The 15,594-nt window shown below is 42.7% G+C and overlaps 1 protein-coding gene and 1 long non-coding RNA gene across 14 annotated transcripts in view; one reads left to right on the top strand and one right to left on the bottom strand.

The window, feature by feature from the left end:
* RIN2 (Ras and Rab interactor 2) overlaps positions 1-15,594 on the bottom strand; it is a 218,422-nt gene that overhangs the window by 63,306 nt on the left and 139,522 nt on the right. For 7 of the 11 annotated variants that reach the window (XM_025469145.3, XM_025469144.3, XM_049100279.1 and 4 more), the window contains one exon: positions 1,291-1,391. The exons of 2 other annotated variants lie outside the window; for them this stretch is intronic. In XM_025469145.3, the coding sequence (XP_025324930.1) occupies positions 1,291-1,391 (101 nt within the window). Of the gene's footprint in view, positions 1-888; positions 1,392-15,594 lie in introns of those variants that run through there. 2 more of the 11 variants (XM_025469149.3, XM_049100281.1) reach the window with 2 other exon arrangements.
* Positions 1-15,594, top strand: part of LOC112673513 (uncharacterized) — a 53,611-nt gene that overhangs the window by 14,873 nt on the left and 23,144 nt on the right. The window lies entirely within an intron of this gene.

The raw sequence follows: 15,594 nt of genomic DNA on the forward strand, positions 1-15,594 counted from the left end.
GGGAAAGGGAAATCCCCTGGCTAAAATTCCACTTCCAGGGAGTCTGGCATTATTTTGAATGCGAGGTGGAGAGTCTTTAAACAAAAATCACTGTGCATTTGTTTAGTTTGTGGAGAAAAAAAATTAGTCATCAAGGTCCAGGGAAATCAGAGAATGCCAGGATGTTGCTGCAAGGAGCGGGGGACCATCTGGTCTACCCCGTCATTTTGTAGAGAAGGGAAGGAAATGGAGGGCCTGCCACATTTCCACAGCGAAGGAGGAATAGGGTTCTTCCAGGGACACAGGAGAGTTAAAGCACCACCTTCTAGCTGCAAAGTGCCTCCTGGCAATTGCCTGCTCCCGCTGGCAGTCTAAGGCAAGGAACAAGTTGGGCTGGTTTGAAACTTGCCTGGGCAACCAGCGGCACCTGGTTCGCCTGCCATTGCTGGATTCCTGCATGTCTCATGACTTGCAAGCAAAACCCACTCCGTGAATCTCACCCTCACAGGGCACAACGCTGCCTCGACCCATTTCCTGGGAAAGAGGGGAAAGCTAATAATGCATCTGGCCTCCAAAGCACCAGGGGTCTGTGTCACTTTCTAGTGATTATATTCTGTTGCCTTTTGCTAGCGAAGAATTGCAGCATTCAAGAGCTAAGATGAGGTTGGAGTGACCTCCTCCAACCTACCACCCCCACCCTGACCTCTGCACTCCCATTCTCCTGATAAAGGCCAGTCGCCTACAATTTACTCAGATCAAGTGTGATCGAAGCATAACACGTCATGCTTAGACAAGCATAGCATATTGCCCTCCCCCCTTTCTTAGTTATTTACAACCACATCCAACCTCCAACACACTAGGTCACATTTTAGGCTAATGGCTATGGTAAGCGCCAGGGATTTTTCTGACCTGAGAACGCAAAATGAGTCCATCCTCTTTAGGGCTCCCCTTTAAACCTTCTGGAGACTGACACGGGCTACACTGAATTCTATTTTGCACGCGGAGGATCCTGCTGCGTTATTGTTTCCATCACTGTGAGTAGGTGGATACAACAGATAGAACTTTAGGTTTCCGGCTTCTGGTGTCCGGAGGCATTGAGAGGGTGTAAAGTTCAAGTGCCTTCAAAGTGATTAAAATAAACAGACAACTGGTTCCTAGGCCACTCCCACCTCCTACAGAGTGCTTCATTGGGAGAGGACACCACGCTCCCAGGTCCCAAACTTCTAAGGAACCACTGAGATCACAGTCTTCGTAGCTGCTAGGGTCCACTTAGCCCCCATCTGACGCCCGGCACCTGATCGTCTCTGTCACCTGTGGGATTTGCTGGCTTCCAGTCCATTTTCCAGGCTGACATCTGTCTGCACCATCTCCTGTTTCAGTTCTCCGATCTCCGAGACGATTGTGTCAATGAGCTATTCAAAGACAAAAATAGTGTGACGTCAGGCAGTGAAAGAGGCGTGCCCAGAGCCTAGGGAGCTTCAGCCACTTCGATAGGAGCACAGAGAAGACCACCTTTTTTTTTAAACCCTGGCTGTGTGAATTTCCTCTACCCAGGGGAAAAAATAAAGAGGGTGGGAGCAGCTTTTTCTAAAAGAAAAAGAGGAAGAACTTAGGTTTCGGTACTGCCCTAAGAAAAAGGATATGACACCAAATTTGGTTTCTCAACATGAATACAAAGAGGAATAAACAAATCTGGGTAAAACCAGGCTTCCACATTCATTTTGTTAAAGTCAAAACTCAAGAGGAATTCCCTGAATTAAAATGTATATAATCACTGTCTGGCTACAGAAATAGGCCCATTTGTTTTTGTTTTTTAAAATATTTTATTTATTTATTTGAGAGAGAGAGAGCACATGTGAGCTGGGGGAGAGGGAGAAGCAGACTCCCTGCTGAGCAGGGAGCCCGGGGTGGGGCTTGGTCCCAAGACCCTGAAATCATGACATGAGCCAAAAGCTTAACTGACGGAGTCACCTGGGTGCTCCAGAAATAAGCATTTTAAAAATACATATATAGTTTGTAATAAATTTCCAGACATTAAGCTTACTACTCATCCTAGTCTTTGCTTTTTATTTATTTTGTTTAATAAAGAAGACTTTTAGGGGAAAGGGAAAAGAGAGGGCTGCATGGGGTGCAGAGTGAGTGAACCATAGGAGGAATGGAGAGGGAGATGTGTCCTCCTCTTGCAGAAGGCTCATGTGGGCTTGCATCCTTTAACCACATACCTGGGAAGAGATCACATCTGTCCCTGAAGGCTGGTTAAATTCTTGAGCCCACCTACTCACTACTCCTCAAACAGAATCCTTTCTGGTGCTAAGTAGGCACTCTATGTGTAGAGCAGCTATTCTCCAAGTATGTCGCTGCCCACTAATTTTTAAAAACATATAGCGATTTTTTTAACATAAATATTATTTATGTCATCATGTACCAGATTTATTATTGTTTTGAAATAAATATTTTCAAAATTTTCTCCATTTTAATTCCTGATACAGCAAGCATCTGTAGCTATAATCCATCATGAACACAAAGCTCTATGAGGTCCTCCATACTTTTTAATAGGATAAAGGAATCCTAGGACCATAAAGTTTGACAATCACTATTGTAGCTAAAGACAAGTGTTGTCTTGTCTCAAGCAGCTTTTATCCCACTCAGGCTCTGGCAGAAACTTCATTTGAGCTTACAGGCTGTTCTAAAATGTTGACCACATCTATTCGTTCATTAATTCAACAAACCTTTACGAGGACCCAATTCATGCTACAAGCACAGAGTAAAGTTAACAGTTTTCATACAGATGACATTCTGGTGGAGCAGAGACCACAGCCTTGAACACGGAGAAGTGCCAGGATAGAACAAGGAAAATAGAACAAGGTGATGCTGTACGAGGCAGCTAGGCTGTCACCACTCTAGGGTAGGTAGATTGGGATGGTGAGGGTGGATCTTTGAGGAAGTGATGGAGCCCTAAATGACAAGGGAGCCATGAAAAGATCAAGAGAAGACCCCTCCATATAAAGAAAGTCCCAGAGGCTGGGCGGGGGGGGGGGGGGGGCACTGGCAGGAGAGGCAGGTGGGGACCAGAGGCTCATTGGCATTCTAGATCACAGTATCTATAAATTTGAGTTTTCTACACTAAGAACCATCAAAGGGCTTTAGGAGAGAAAGGCATTTTCTTTATCGTATGTTCCAAAAAGATCATTTTGACAACTGGCTAGAGGTGGTTTGTAAGGGCAAGAGGAGAAGCAGCAAGACCAGTTTGTAGGCAACTGTAGGGATCCAAGCAAGAGTGGTCCAGGTGGCTTGCACCAAGGTGGTAGCAGAAGAATTAGAAAGAAGAGGGGAAATCTGAGAACAATTTAACACAGAAATTTATAGAAGCTGATTGACTTAATGTAGAAGTGGTAGGAAGAGAGGAATCAAACTCAACTCCTACATTTTTTTACTTGATTATCAGATAGGTGGTGGCAGTGCCCTTGACTGACATAGGTAAGGGTTAGGTTTTAGGAAGAAATCAATTTGGATATTGGGTCAGTTAAGTCTTGACTTTCATATTGGCCATTAAATAAATTTGGTAAGTGGCTTTTAACATTCAGTATGGAGATATTTATACATGTGGAAGTCACTGGCATATGTGCTGGCATTCCAAAGCCCTGTGACAGGGAGAGATTATCTGAGGAGAAAGTAGAGATGGAGAAAAGGTCCCTGCAAATAGCTCTGCACGATCCCAAAGCTTGGACATCAGAAGAAGGGGGGCTGGCCAAGTCCTCCATGCTTAATGTGTCCCCAAAGTGTGCCTGGGATGCAAGCTGTAGGTGAACATTCTAGAAGCACTGGGGACGTGGAAGAGAAAATGACCAGGAGTTCCCTGTTATACATACCCCACTGGCAAAAATTTAAAAGTCTGACAATATTTGAGAATGTGGGGAAACAAGAATCCAAAATGCTGTTAGAAGAGTGTTATTTGTAGAGCACCCTCTGAAGAGCAATTTGGCAATGTCTTGTAGAGTCAATGACACACAGACCTCCTAGATATGTTCTCTAGAGAAATCTATGCACATGGGTGCAAGGAGACCTTTATAAGAATATTTGCTGCACCATTATTCATAAGGAAACCAAATTATAAGCACTTAGATGTCTATCAATAAAAGAATGAGTAAACTGAAGCATGAAATACTATATAGCAGTTAAAATTAATGTACCAGAGCTAGCAGTATAAACACATATATAAACTAAATGCTCAAAAACTTTTCATAGAAGAAAAAGCACTTGAAAAGGGTTACATCCAGTATATAAAGTTTAAATCTATCCCAAACTATATAATTCAATAGTGTTTATAAATACACACATAGACTACTCCAGTGTGTGATATACGGGCTATAATCTTAGTCCAGCATAGTGGCTACCTCTGGAGGAGAATGGATGAAGATGTTCATAGGTAAAGAGGTTCAACCACCTACATGTGAGATTTTCTTTCTTTTTTTTTTTTTTTGAGATTTTCTTAAAATGGAATGGCAAAATGATAACATGTGACAGAGCTGATGATGTGTTTAGCACTCTGTGATTTTCTGTATGTTTATTTATAATCAAAATTATTGAGAAAATAAAAAGGGTGGATGTGTATGAAAATGGAAGGGGCTGGAAGGACCGAGAAGGTGGAAGTGAGTGGGACGAGTGAAGGTGTAGTCTGAGTATCTGTGCTGAAGTCCTTCATTCTGTGCTGGGTCACCCTCCCATTCTGGGCCATGGCTATGGTCCTGGGCAGGGGAGCCACACACAGGAGGGTCACCCACAGCCTCAGGCAAAACTAGGAGCAAGCGTTCCCATCCCCAGCAAGGAGACAGGTCTCTAGGCACCATCATCCCTTCATGGCCACCATATTTATTTGAACGTAAAAATAGCCTTCCCCAGGAGAAGCCTTCTCTGGCCAGCCTGCTGATTTTGCTGACACCTTCAGTAGCATCCCAAGACCTCCACATGCCATACTTGCTTCCTTCGGTGTACCTAACCAAACACAAAGAACCTAGCAGTTGTGTTTCTCATTTGGCAGCACAAGGATGGCAAATGATGAACAACACCATTTACCTGAAATATAGAAGGGAAGTTCAGTGATAGAAAGGTGGACGAGGACAGAGGGTGCACCTGGTTGCATGGCTATGAGAGCCTTCCCAACCGGGTGAGGATTTTGTCACCTACTCTCACCCTCTATTCGGCCCTAGCTCACCCATCTGATGGCACAGACTCTCTGAATGATGTCATTATACCCAGCAGGCCCCTCCACCAGCAAAAGTCATCCCTAAACATCTGTTCCTCCCTGAGGTCTGCCCTGGTGTGAATGATTGGATTTAAGATGTTCCCCACGTTGTTCCCAGATACATGTATGTTTGTTTTTAATACATATAGATATTTGATCTCATCTCTTATGCTCTTAATGCTGTTTATCTTTGAGGATAAACAGAGATGATCTGCCACCCACAGAGGGGGGCAGTTTTAAGCTAAGCTTTCCCATGTTAAAGACAACAGCAGCTTCAATGTTAAGTACTTTATCAAAGTTGGTGTTGCAATAGAAATTTCTCCAAATCTGCCTAGACCCCACCTCATCCCTGTGCCTGTCCAGAATTCCTGCAAGACAGGGGGCTGCTTAAGCACCTGCCAAGCAAGTACTGCTCTTCACAACCCTATTTTTCTGCCTAGGACATGTGTGGACACTTGGGAAGATAGCCACAGAGCCAACTGGCTCTTATTCTGTGCAATCAGAGTAAGACAGGACACCAGGTTCCAAGGCACCAAATTAGTGAGACAGTGGTTCTATCAAAAACACAGTATTTGTATCATTTCCAGAAAACTACAAGTCATGAGGAAGTCCCCAAATCATGACAGACACCGACAAGCACTAGGCATCATGGAGTCCACGCTGATAAAGCCAGGGCATTGTCTGTACTTCTTTATCTCCCACAGGGAAACAGAGGTGGCATGCTCACATCCCCACACAGGCACAGAGAGGGCTGCTGTGTACACCAGGAGAGAGGAAGGCAAGCCAGGAGTTGGGTATCTGGATCTCTTCCCTCATTCTACTCAGAAACCTCTGTCCTTCCATCTCCCTCACAGATGAGCATTGGTACATAAGAAAGCACAGGAAGCCTGAATGGTTCATATGGGTGATTTTCATGCTAACTGGCATCCAGGCCAACTGGGAGGAGAAGGGATCAGGAAGGCCCAGGAAGGCCCAGGTTCTTTTCCTCTGTGATCTGAGATCACACCCAGGGCTCTGCCTGGGCAAGGCTGGGTCTGCAGTGTCCCGGGCGAGAGTGGGAGTCTACACTAATTTGTACCACTTTGTAATCATTCTGGTAATCTCCCCGTAGGAGGGAACCTCCTTTGAGGGGCCACACTGCAAGCAGCAGCTTTGTACAATTTCAAGGATGTCTAGTTGCAGCAAATGCCTGGTTATTTGGCAGCATGGACCAGTGGTGAGTGCAACAACTTTGGGCTGCCTTCAAATCCCATTCTGACACCCTGTTGGTTGGGTCCTGGACGTATGTGGGCACACACCTTAGATCCCTGATGCTAAAGGCTTATACTACTAGGGGGAAGCACTGTTTTGTTTTGTTTTTTAAAGATTTTATTTATTTACTCATGAGACACCCAGAGAGAGAGAGAGAGAGAGAGAGAGAGGCAGAGACACAGGCAGAGGGAGAAGCAGGCTTCAGGCTGGGACTCGATCCCAGGATTCACACACTCTGGGCCAAAGGCAGGCGCTAAAACGCTGAGCCACCCAGGCATCCCGGGGGAAGCACTGTTGGAGGGTTAAAAAGGATGGTGAGATGAAAACACACTGTGACAAGCACCTAAATGCTTCACAGTTCTTGTCCTATTTAAATTCTGTTTTATTAACTGTGAGCACTGCCATGAAGCAGAGTGATACTAGGAGATACTTCAAATAGACACAGGCATCTCCTAGCCTGGAAAGAGGCTATTTCATTACTGGGGCAGACCTGACCTACAAAAGGCCAGTGTTTGTGGAGTCTCTAATCTCAACATCTGCCCACTAGATGCCTCTTTTCCCTGACTGGGGACAGAAGTCTTGATGCCACCATTCCTGCTCGCACAGGAGGCTGGAGGGAGGGAAAGGGGAGGGACTCCAAATCTTGTGTTCTTTCTTTTAGGGTTAGATAAAGGAGAAAAATTCCCTTGAAGGCCAAGCTGAATTAAAAGGAGAAAGTGTTTACCGAGCAAGTTCTGATACAGCCTTCTTCAAATAGCAAGTCGAACTAGGAATGTTATCATGGTGTGAAAAGGGATGTGCTGCAGATATGGCAAAGACTTGAAACCTAGGGTATAGGAAAAGTCAAGTGTTTAGCTCTCAGCTATGGAATTTCTAGTCCTCCAGTGCATCAACTTGGCCTTGGGGTGTGATGAACCTTTACAGTCCCATCAACCCTGTGGGATTAGACCTACCTCCAGGTCATGAAAAACCACATTACCCAAATAATCCCTTTCCTGTCTGTTTCTGTTGAGGTGGGGGAGCATCATGGTCTGGTGGGCACATCCCATGTTGGGGCTCCTCTAAAGTAGTCTGTACACTAATGGGCTCCTTATTGACCTTCGAACCTTCAGATGATCTCTGCCCCCAGGAACTGTCGCCACAAAAACAAACAAACAAAATAATGAAGGCTCCTTCCTTCCACTTGCAGAAGACTGTCTAGAAAATGATGGTAGAGCATCTCAAAACCCTGTTATTTTTTTGCTTTCTAAATTTTGTGTGTCACATCCCCCAAGAGTGTTTGCATTTATATTTTTGAAATTTAGCTGTAATTGTAAACATAATATATGAATACATTCTCATTGAAAAACACAAATTGTTGTAGTTAAAGCTAATCTCCCTTGACTATTACCCATAATCCTTTTCACCTACCCAGAGGTAACCACTATTAGCAGTTTTGTGTACTCCATTCTTGAATGGTATCATTCTGTGCTTTTTCTACCCAGTGGAATTGTACTGATGAATTGTCCTGTAGTTCCCTGATTTCACTCAGTGAAATGTGGGATTTATCCACATTGATATGTGAAGCCCTAGCTCATTCTTTTTTTTTTGCATTAAAAAATTTATTTATATTAAATTAATTAACATATAGTATATTATTAGTTTCAGAGGTTGGGTTCAGTGATTGATCAGTTGCATAATAACAGCCAGTGCTCATTACACGTGCCCTCCTTAATGTCCATCTCCCAGTTATCCCATCCCCCCACCCAACTCCTCTCCAGCAACTTTCAGTTTGTTTCCTAGAGTTTAGAGTCTCTTACAGTTTTTCTCCTTCTCTGATTTCATTGTTTTATTTTTTCCTCACTTCCCCTATACTCCTGTTTTGTTTCTTAAATTCCACATATAAGCGAAATCATATAATTATCTTTCTCTGATTTATTTTGCTTGACAAAATACCCTCTAGTTCCATCCATGTCATTGCAAATGACAAGATTTCATTTTTTTGATGGCCGAATAGTATTCCCATAGTTCAATTGCTCTGTTGTAGGGTAGCTCTATTTTCAACTTTTTGAGGAATCTCCCTACTGTTTTCCAGAATGGCTGCACCAGTTTGCATTCCTACCAACAGTGTAAGAGGGCTCCCCTTTCTCTGCATCCTCGCCAACATCTATTGTTTCCTGAGTTGTTCTTTTAGCCATTCTGCCTAGTTCATTCATTTTAAGTGAGAATGGTTTTCCACCTTAGGGGCATACCACATGGGGATATAATAAGGATATACCATGTAGCCATTCTATCTTGACATTTAGGTCATTTCCAGTGTTTTGCTGTCACAAGCAGACTGTGTTAAACATCTTTGTGTACTGTGTGGGGAACCTCACAGAAAACGCTGGGCTCCATTCATGTAAGAGGTTATGAGGTGGCGCCACATTGTTCTCCAGGTGGCTGTGCCAGACTATTCTGCTCCATTATCTTTGGAAGTGTTTCTTTCATTTATCAGTGTTTAATTTTATCAACTTTTAAGCTTGGCCAATCTGATGAGTATAAGTGGCTTCTTATTGTTTTAATGTGGTTTGCTCGGATTCTATTTTTGTTGTTCATTTGTAATTGTTCCTCATTTATCTGTTGCCCATCTTGGAGTTTCTTGGCTTTTCTCTTTATTTAAAAGATTTTCTTTCATACTTCTTTTTGTTTTTTAATCTCCTTAAGTTTTTAATGTTAGTAGAATCAAAATTTTTTCATTTTGGCTCTTGTTTACTGACTCTTGTCTAGGAAGACATTTCTTTTCTTTTTTTTTTTTTTTAAGATTTATTCATTTATTTTAGAGAGAGAGTGAGTAAGCAGGGGAGGGGTAGAGGGAGAGGGAGAGAGAGAATCCCAAGCAGTTTTTACACTGAGTATGGAGCCTGATGTGGGTGGGGCTTAATCCCAGGTCACCGAGATCATGACCCAAGCTGAAATCAAGAGTTGGAAGTTGGGGATCCCTGGGTGGCTCAGCGGTTTGGTGCCTGCCTTTGGCCTAGGGCACGATCCTGGGGTCCCGGGATTGAGTCCCATGTCGGGCTCCTGGCATGGAGCCTGCTTCTCCTTCCTCCTGTGTCTCTGCCTCTCTCTCTCTCTCTCTCTCTCTCTCGGTCTATCATAAATAAATAAATCTTAAAAAAAAAAAAAAGAGTTGGAAGTTTAACTAACTAAGCCACTCAGGCGCCCCTAGGAAGACATTTCTTATCTTGAAGTTATAAATAATTTCCCCTCTTTTCTGCTGAGACGGACATGTAGTTTTGCCCATTTACATATAATATATTATTATAAGTAGGCTTTTTTATTTATCTGGAGCATAATTTTTTGTATGGTATGAAGTCAGGACAAGGAGGGGAGGGATAACTCTAATATGGCCCATGCTAGTTCTCCAAACCCCTAAACCTTGGACTCTGGGATGGCTATATCTGCCTCAAGGTGCCTTCTACAGGCTAAGGAATGTGCCAGAGGGCTGTCACCTTCAAACATGCCCAAAGGTTAGGGATGACCTGTGAGGCAGAAGACAGAATTCTGCCCTTGATTTCTTTATTCCAAATGGAGAGCAAATGAACTCAACAGCATTTTTGCAATAATTCATCTTAGCCTTGCTGATTCAAAACATCCCCTGATCATAGACAGAACCTTCCTATTTACTAAAAAACAACATTCACTATCTTTTTATTCCTCTATCTTTTTATTCTACTTTGGAGTTAAGAGAAAAAAATACCTCCACATACTTACATACAGAAAAAGGTGATAAGCAACACACCCCCATACTATCCTCTGAGTAAAGTGAAACAAATGGTTTGATGTTAATAACCTTTTGTTTTTAGCTCAAAGTAAAAAAAGAGCAGTGTTAAAAATAGAAATACGAGGCTCCAAATGGAGTCACTTGTGCAAAGCCCCATGTCGCAAACCAGGACTTAATGCCTAACCTAACTGCAGCTCCAAACTCTCCCAGGAGTGGTATTTTAAACCAGTCTGCAATTTCCTAATCAACAGTGGTAATGTAAACTGAAGGACAGACCCAAGCCCTTCCCCAAGAGGAAGGTGACCCAGCCTGAAACAAATCTTTCTTTTCTTTATCATGTCCTTGTCCCTACTCCCTTCTGCCTCTGCAGGTCTCCCATGTTGTACTGCTCCTTGGAGCTCCTTTCTACTTGCTGGTCAAGATGCTGGCCCATTCAGAAACTGTTGGCCAATTAGACTTTCAAGTTTACTCAGTTGAATTGTGCTTCCTAAATAGCAGTACTTACAGGAAACAAACACAAGTGAACAAATCTAATATTTAAAAGCAGAATTTGGCTAAATGACTGGCTTGGAATTCCTTTGACTCTGCAGCTTCAAGCAATGTGTCCTTGAATAAATCATTTGACTCTTTAAATTCCCTCATCTGTAAATTGAGGATATGTTGAGACCTGCCTCTTGAGGCAGTTTAAGAGTCCATGGAGGTGATGCAAGCAAAGTCCACAGCAGATGCACATTTATTTTTTTTATTTTTATTTTTTAATTTATTTATGATAGTTACACAGAAAGAGAGAGAGAGAGAGAGAGAGGGAGGCAGAGACACAGGCAGAGGGAGAAGCAGGCTCCATGCACCGGGAGCCCGATGTGGGATTCGATCCCAGGTCTCCAGGATCGTGCCCTGGGCCAAAGGCAGGCGCTAAACCACTGCGCCACCCAGGGATCCCCCCAGATACACATTATAAAAATGTTGTTGGTGGGGAGCAGGCTTACCAGGTTACACTGCTCACCATAACAAAAAATCAGAGGGTACTGGAAGTACAGAGTGGGATTAAGGTAGCAGGATGTGTTGGCTGATTGTATCTGTTGGGGAACACAGCTCCTTGTACAATGCTCATGAAAGAGATGTCCACATGCTATGCCCCTAGGGGCACTTCAATTCCATGGGGTTTCTTGGGGCCTAACAAGCATGAGTGTTCTTAAAGTGGATAGAAACAATTGAAATTAGGAGATTTCCAAGAAATTCAAGACCTGGTATCCTTTGTGTGCATTGGTATCTTCTGGGTATACTTCAAGATGTTGAAGGATCAGGTTTTCATAGCTTTTAGCCTCTCGGACCTTCTTAGATTTGAAAACCCCTACCAATATCAGGCAGCACTGTGGCCTCTCCTGAGACCAATGCTTCCACCAGAGGGGGAACCTTAATGCTTCTCAAGAGTGGGAGAAGGGAACCTGGCCTTACACAGCCAGCCCCAACGCCCTTGCCAAAGCATGGCTTTCAGATAGCCAGAACCTGCTCTGTCTGGCGCACAGAGACCAAAAAGGACCCAGAGTCAGTCCTTGACTAATGACAGATAGGTGCTGAGGTATAAATGCCCCAGCTACTTCTCCTCTGATGGAGACAATTGAGAGGTGAGACTTATACTGTCCCCAAGCTCCCTTTAAGATGGAGCCAAAGTTTTCTTTGAGGGACTTTGCTTGAAATGGACTCTTGTCTGACCTCTTTGCTGCCCCACTCCACTTTGAGTTTCTCTTGGGAGCATTTCCTGATAAGCCACTTTGATACAAATCTTTAGCTCTGCACCTATTTCTGAGGAATCAGACTTAAGATAGCCCCCAATCTTCACTCTTGGCCTCTTTCACCATTTGAAGTGGATATTCCTGCCTGTGGGTTATTTCTAGAGCCAGAGGCTCTCTCAGATGCTCCCACCTAGATGTTACTTCCAGAATAAGAACCACATCTTTTTGCTCTCTGTTGTATCTTTGGGGCTCAGGCCAGTCCCTGGCACACATGAGTTGTTGAATGAATGAGTGCTCTTCCCCCTCTGCCTTCCTCTTGATAACTTCCCTGTTCATTTTCCTCCTAGACCAGGGCTAAATCAGGACACGGAGTGGGTGGAGCTCTAGCCAGTCCATGAGAAGCTCAGCTGGACCTGGTGGGGAAGTGACTGACATGGTAATAGCCATTAAAAGGCACTGCCCAAGCTTTTTCAACCATTCACCATCAACAACCATCTATGTGGCTTCAATTTGGAATGCACTCTTTTCTGATCCACTGTTAAGTTCTCATGGAGCAGAAGCCATTGGCTTTAAAACATGATCCCTCTAATGACTAAGTTGTAAACTGCTTCTACTGGCATCTAAGAGAAGCCCAAATTGGCTCTACATCACCAGATATTCAACACCAAGTACACAGAGTCTGTGAGAGCCTGGGAGGACCGTGCTGGTATAGGTGCTGCTCATTCTGTGCAACTTCTAGAGGCTGAGCTCAGAGTTTTTTGAGTTTTGTTTTTCACCATATTTGAAATGATTCTGCAAACACTGATGTAACTTTAAATTTAGTGTATCTGTGGTGGAGGGAGGGAGGGAGTTTTTTAAAGAGACACAGTGTCGGTAGTTCAATATATGAAACATGGAAGCAACTTGTGTGGCCACATCTTGACCAGTCATTCTGCTGAGGTCCTAATTTACTTGGTCAGTTGACTGAGACCAGTATTGTGTTAAATTCTTCAAGGACTCAGAAGTTACAGATTATCACCATCCTACTGCTTGTGGTTTTGAGTTTTAACGTTAAGTAATAAGCTAAATGGCAGAAGGGCCACAAAGGACAGAGTTCTCAGAGTCAGCACTGATGTCTGCTACAGTCCTGGTTAGTTTCAGCATTTGTATTTTAAATCCGGTTTTGCATTTGATTCTTTATATTTTTACAAAATATTTATAGAGTATGTAGTAAGCATTAGGTTCTGCAAGGGGGAAGAAAAACAAAGACATAGTATGCTGTATCAAATTGAAGGTACTGTTAATTATAAGGCACACTCTTATTTTATATGTCATCAAGAAAAAAAAGAGCTGCCAATTATAATTATGACACACCACTGACTGTAGCATACACATGTTTTCAGAGATGATACATTTAGAAATCAGTGACTCTTGGAACTCAAATGTGCTGATCTATGTCTTCATGGAGCTCAAGTTGGAGAAGCCTGAGGTTTTTAGTGGCTTGTTTGGCTGTCTTATCAGTGACAAACCTGCTGTGTGGGGGATTAGCATCTTGGAGTTTACAAAATGGGGGCTGGTGAGATGACCAGCAGGCACTCAGGCCTTCTGGGCTCCTTCTGGCATCCTGTCCAGGTGATAGGGCTCTCATGAAAGGCATTCTACCTTGACCATGGCTGGAAGCCTGGCAAGAGCAGATTTCTGCATCTTGAACAGGTCCTTCTGCCCCCTGGTCGCTGAGAAACATAAAGGTCGAAGCCCATTGCCATGGAAATATGCACTAAAATCTGAATGTGGTGCCCTTTTGGCCTTCAAGCATTCAGAGGACCTCCAAGGCCAACAGAGCTTTGGGTGGATTTACCACTGAGATCAACCTTGTCCATCCATACATCAGTTCAGCCACAAAGGGTTTGTTCCTACAGTTAACAAAACTATGCAAAACTCAATATAAAAAAGTTCTCTTTCAAAGTCATAGTTAGGCATAGTTAAGAAACCTACCTAAGGATCACTTGGAACGTCATTTTGTTTCACTCTTTTCTTTTGATTAAAGCCCAAACTCTGGACAGTCAGATGCGGAACACGTGGAAGATTGTTAAGTTGCAAATGATATTTTTTTGGCAGAAAACATAAAAAAAGGTTTTAATTTTATTGCCCTGGACATCTTTAGCCATTTTTGTATTAGGCTGAGCCAAATGAAATTGCAATTGTTTGAAGGCCAAAAAACTGTTGAATATTAGCAGTATCAAGCTTACATCTAACCTTGCAAAGTTAGACACACAGAGCTGGCTAACAGTGGATGTAACAGCTGGTTCAACACGGGATTCTTTTGTCCAATGACTATTTATCAGTCTCTGCCATTTGGAATTAGCTTTAACATCCTGTTGATTTTTTCTTTAATGATTTAAATCAATCTTTGACACACAGTCACTAAGTATTTGTATGAGAATTACAGTTTTGACTTTTGGAAATTATCTCTGAAGTTGAGGGCCATTCTAAGACATTGGCCAATTGTGGATCCCAGGCTTTCTGTGTGCATGAGGGAGGAAGTGTTCCTTAACCTCTCTGGAATTCAGCTTCCTCAAGCATTAAATAGATGTAGTATATATATGCAGTGGAATATTACTCAATCGTTATAAAGAACAATATCTTGCCACTTACAATGATGTGGATGGACTAGAGCGTATACTGCTAAGTGAAAAAAGTCAGAGAAAGACAAATACCATCTGATTTTACTCATGTGTAATTTAAGGAACAAATGAGCAAAGGAGAAAAAAGAGAGAGAAAGAAGCAAACCAAGAAACAGACTCTTAACTATTGATAGAGAACAAACTGAGGGTTACTAGAGGGAAGGTGGGCAGGGGGATGGGCTAGATGGGTGATAGGGTTTAAGGAGTGACATATCATGATGAGCACTAGATGTCATATGGAAGTGTTGAATCACTAAATCCTACACCTGAAACTAATATTACACTGTATGTTAACTAGCTGGAATTTAAATAAAAACTAATGAAGAGATCAATGAATTTTTAATGCCTCTTCTGACTCAAATTCTTGTTGATCACCAGCCATCGTTCTGTGCATTTCAGGGTGCAGTGGCATGAATGTTGTCACATTCACTTCCCTTTTATCACCTCTAGCTTCCTACTGAGCTTCACTGGGCTTTCTACAAGCAGTGGAGGAGAAATAATGACTCACCCTTTCTGGAAGACAATCTGAATGTATACATCATCAATTTATGTATGAAAACTGTTGGATTCAGCATTTCTAATTCTAGGAATTGATTCAAAGAAATAATCAGACATATAGTAAAGGATGTTCGAGGCAGTATCATTCATAATAGTGAACAAGGACTAAATATCTAACAACAGTGGACTGGTTAAAGTGTGGTATAGCAATATATTAGAATACTGCATAGTTATTGAAATAGCGATTCTGTTGCTCTTAAATATAGAAAACAAACTGATGGTGGTCAGGGGGAGGTGGGTGGACAGGTGGGTGGGATAGGTGAAGAGGGTTAAGAGGTATAAACGTCCTGTTATAAAATAAAAAGGTACTGAAGATAAAAGCACAGCATAGGAAATATGGTCAATAATATTGTAATAATGTGATATAAGGGTAGATGATAACTACACTTATCGTGGTGAGCACTGAGTACTATATAGAATTGC

Source organism: Canis lupus, chromosome 24 (genome assembly GCF_003254725.2).
Source record: "Canis lupus dingo isolate Sandy chromosome 24, ASM325472v2, whole genome shotgun sequence".
In the NCBI taxonomy this organism is placed as follows: Eukaryota; Metazoa; Chordata; class Mammalia; order Carnivora; family Canidae; genus Canis; species Canis lupus.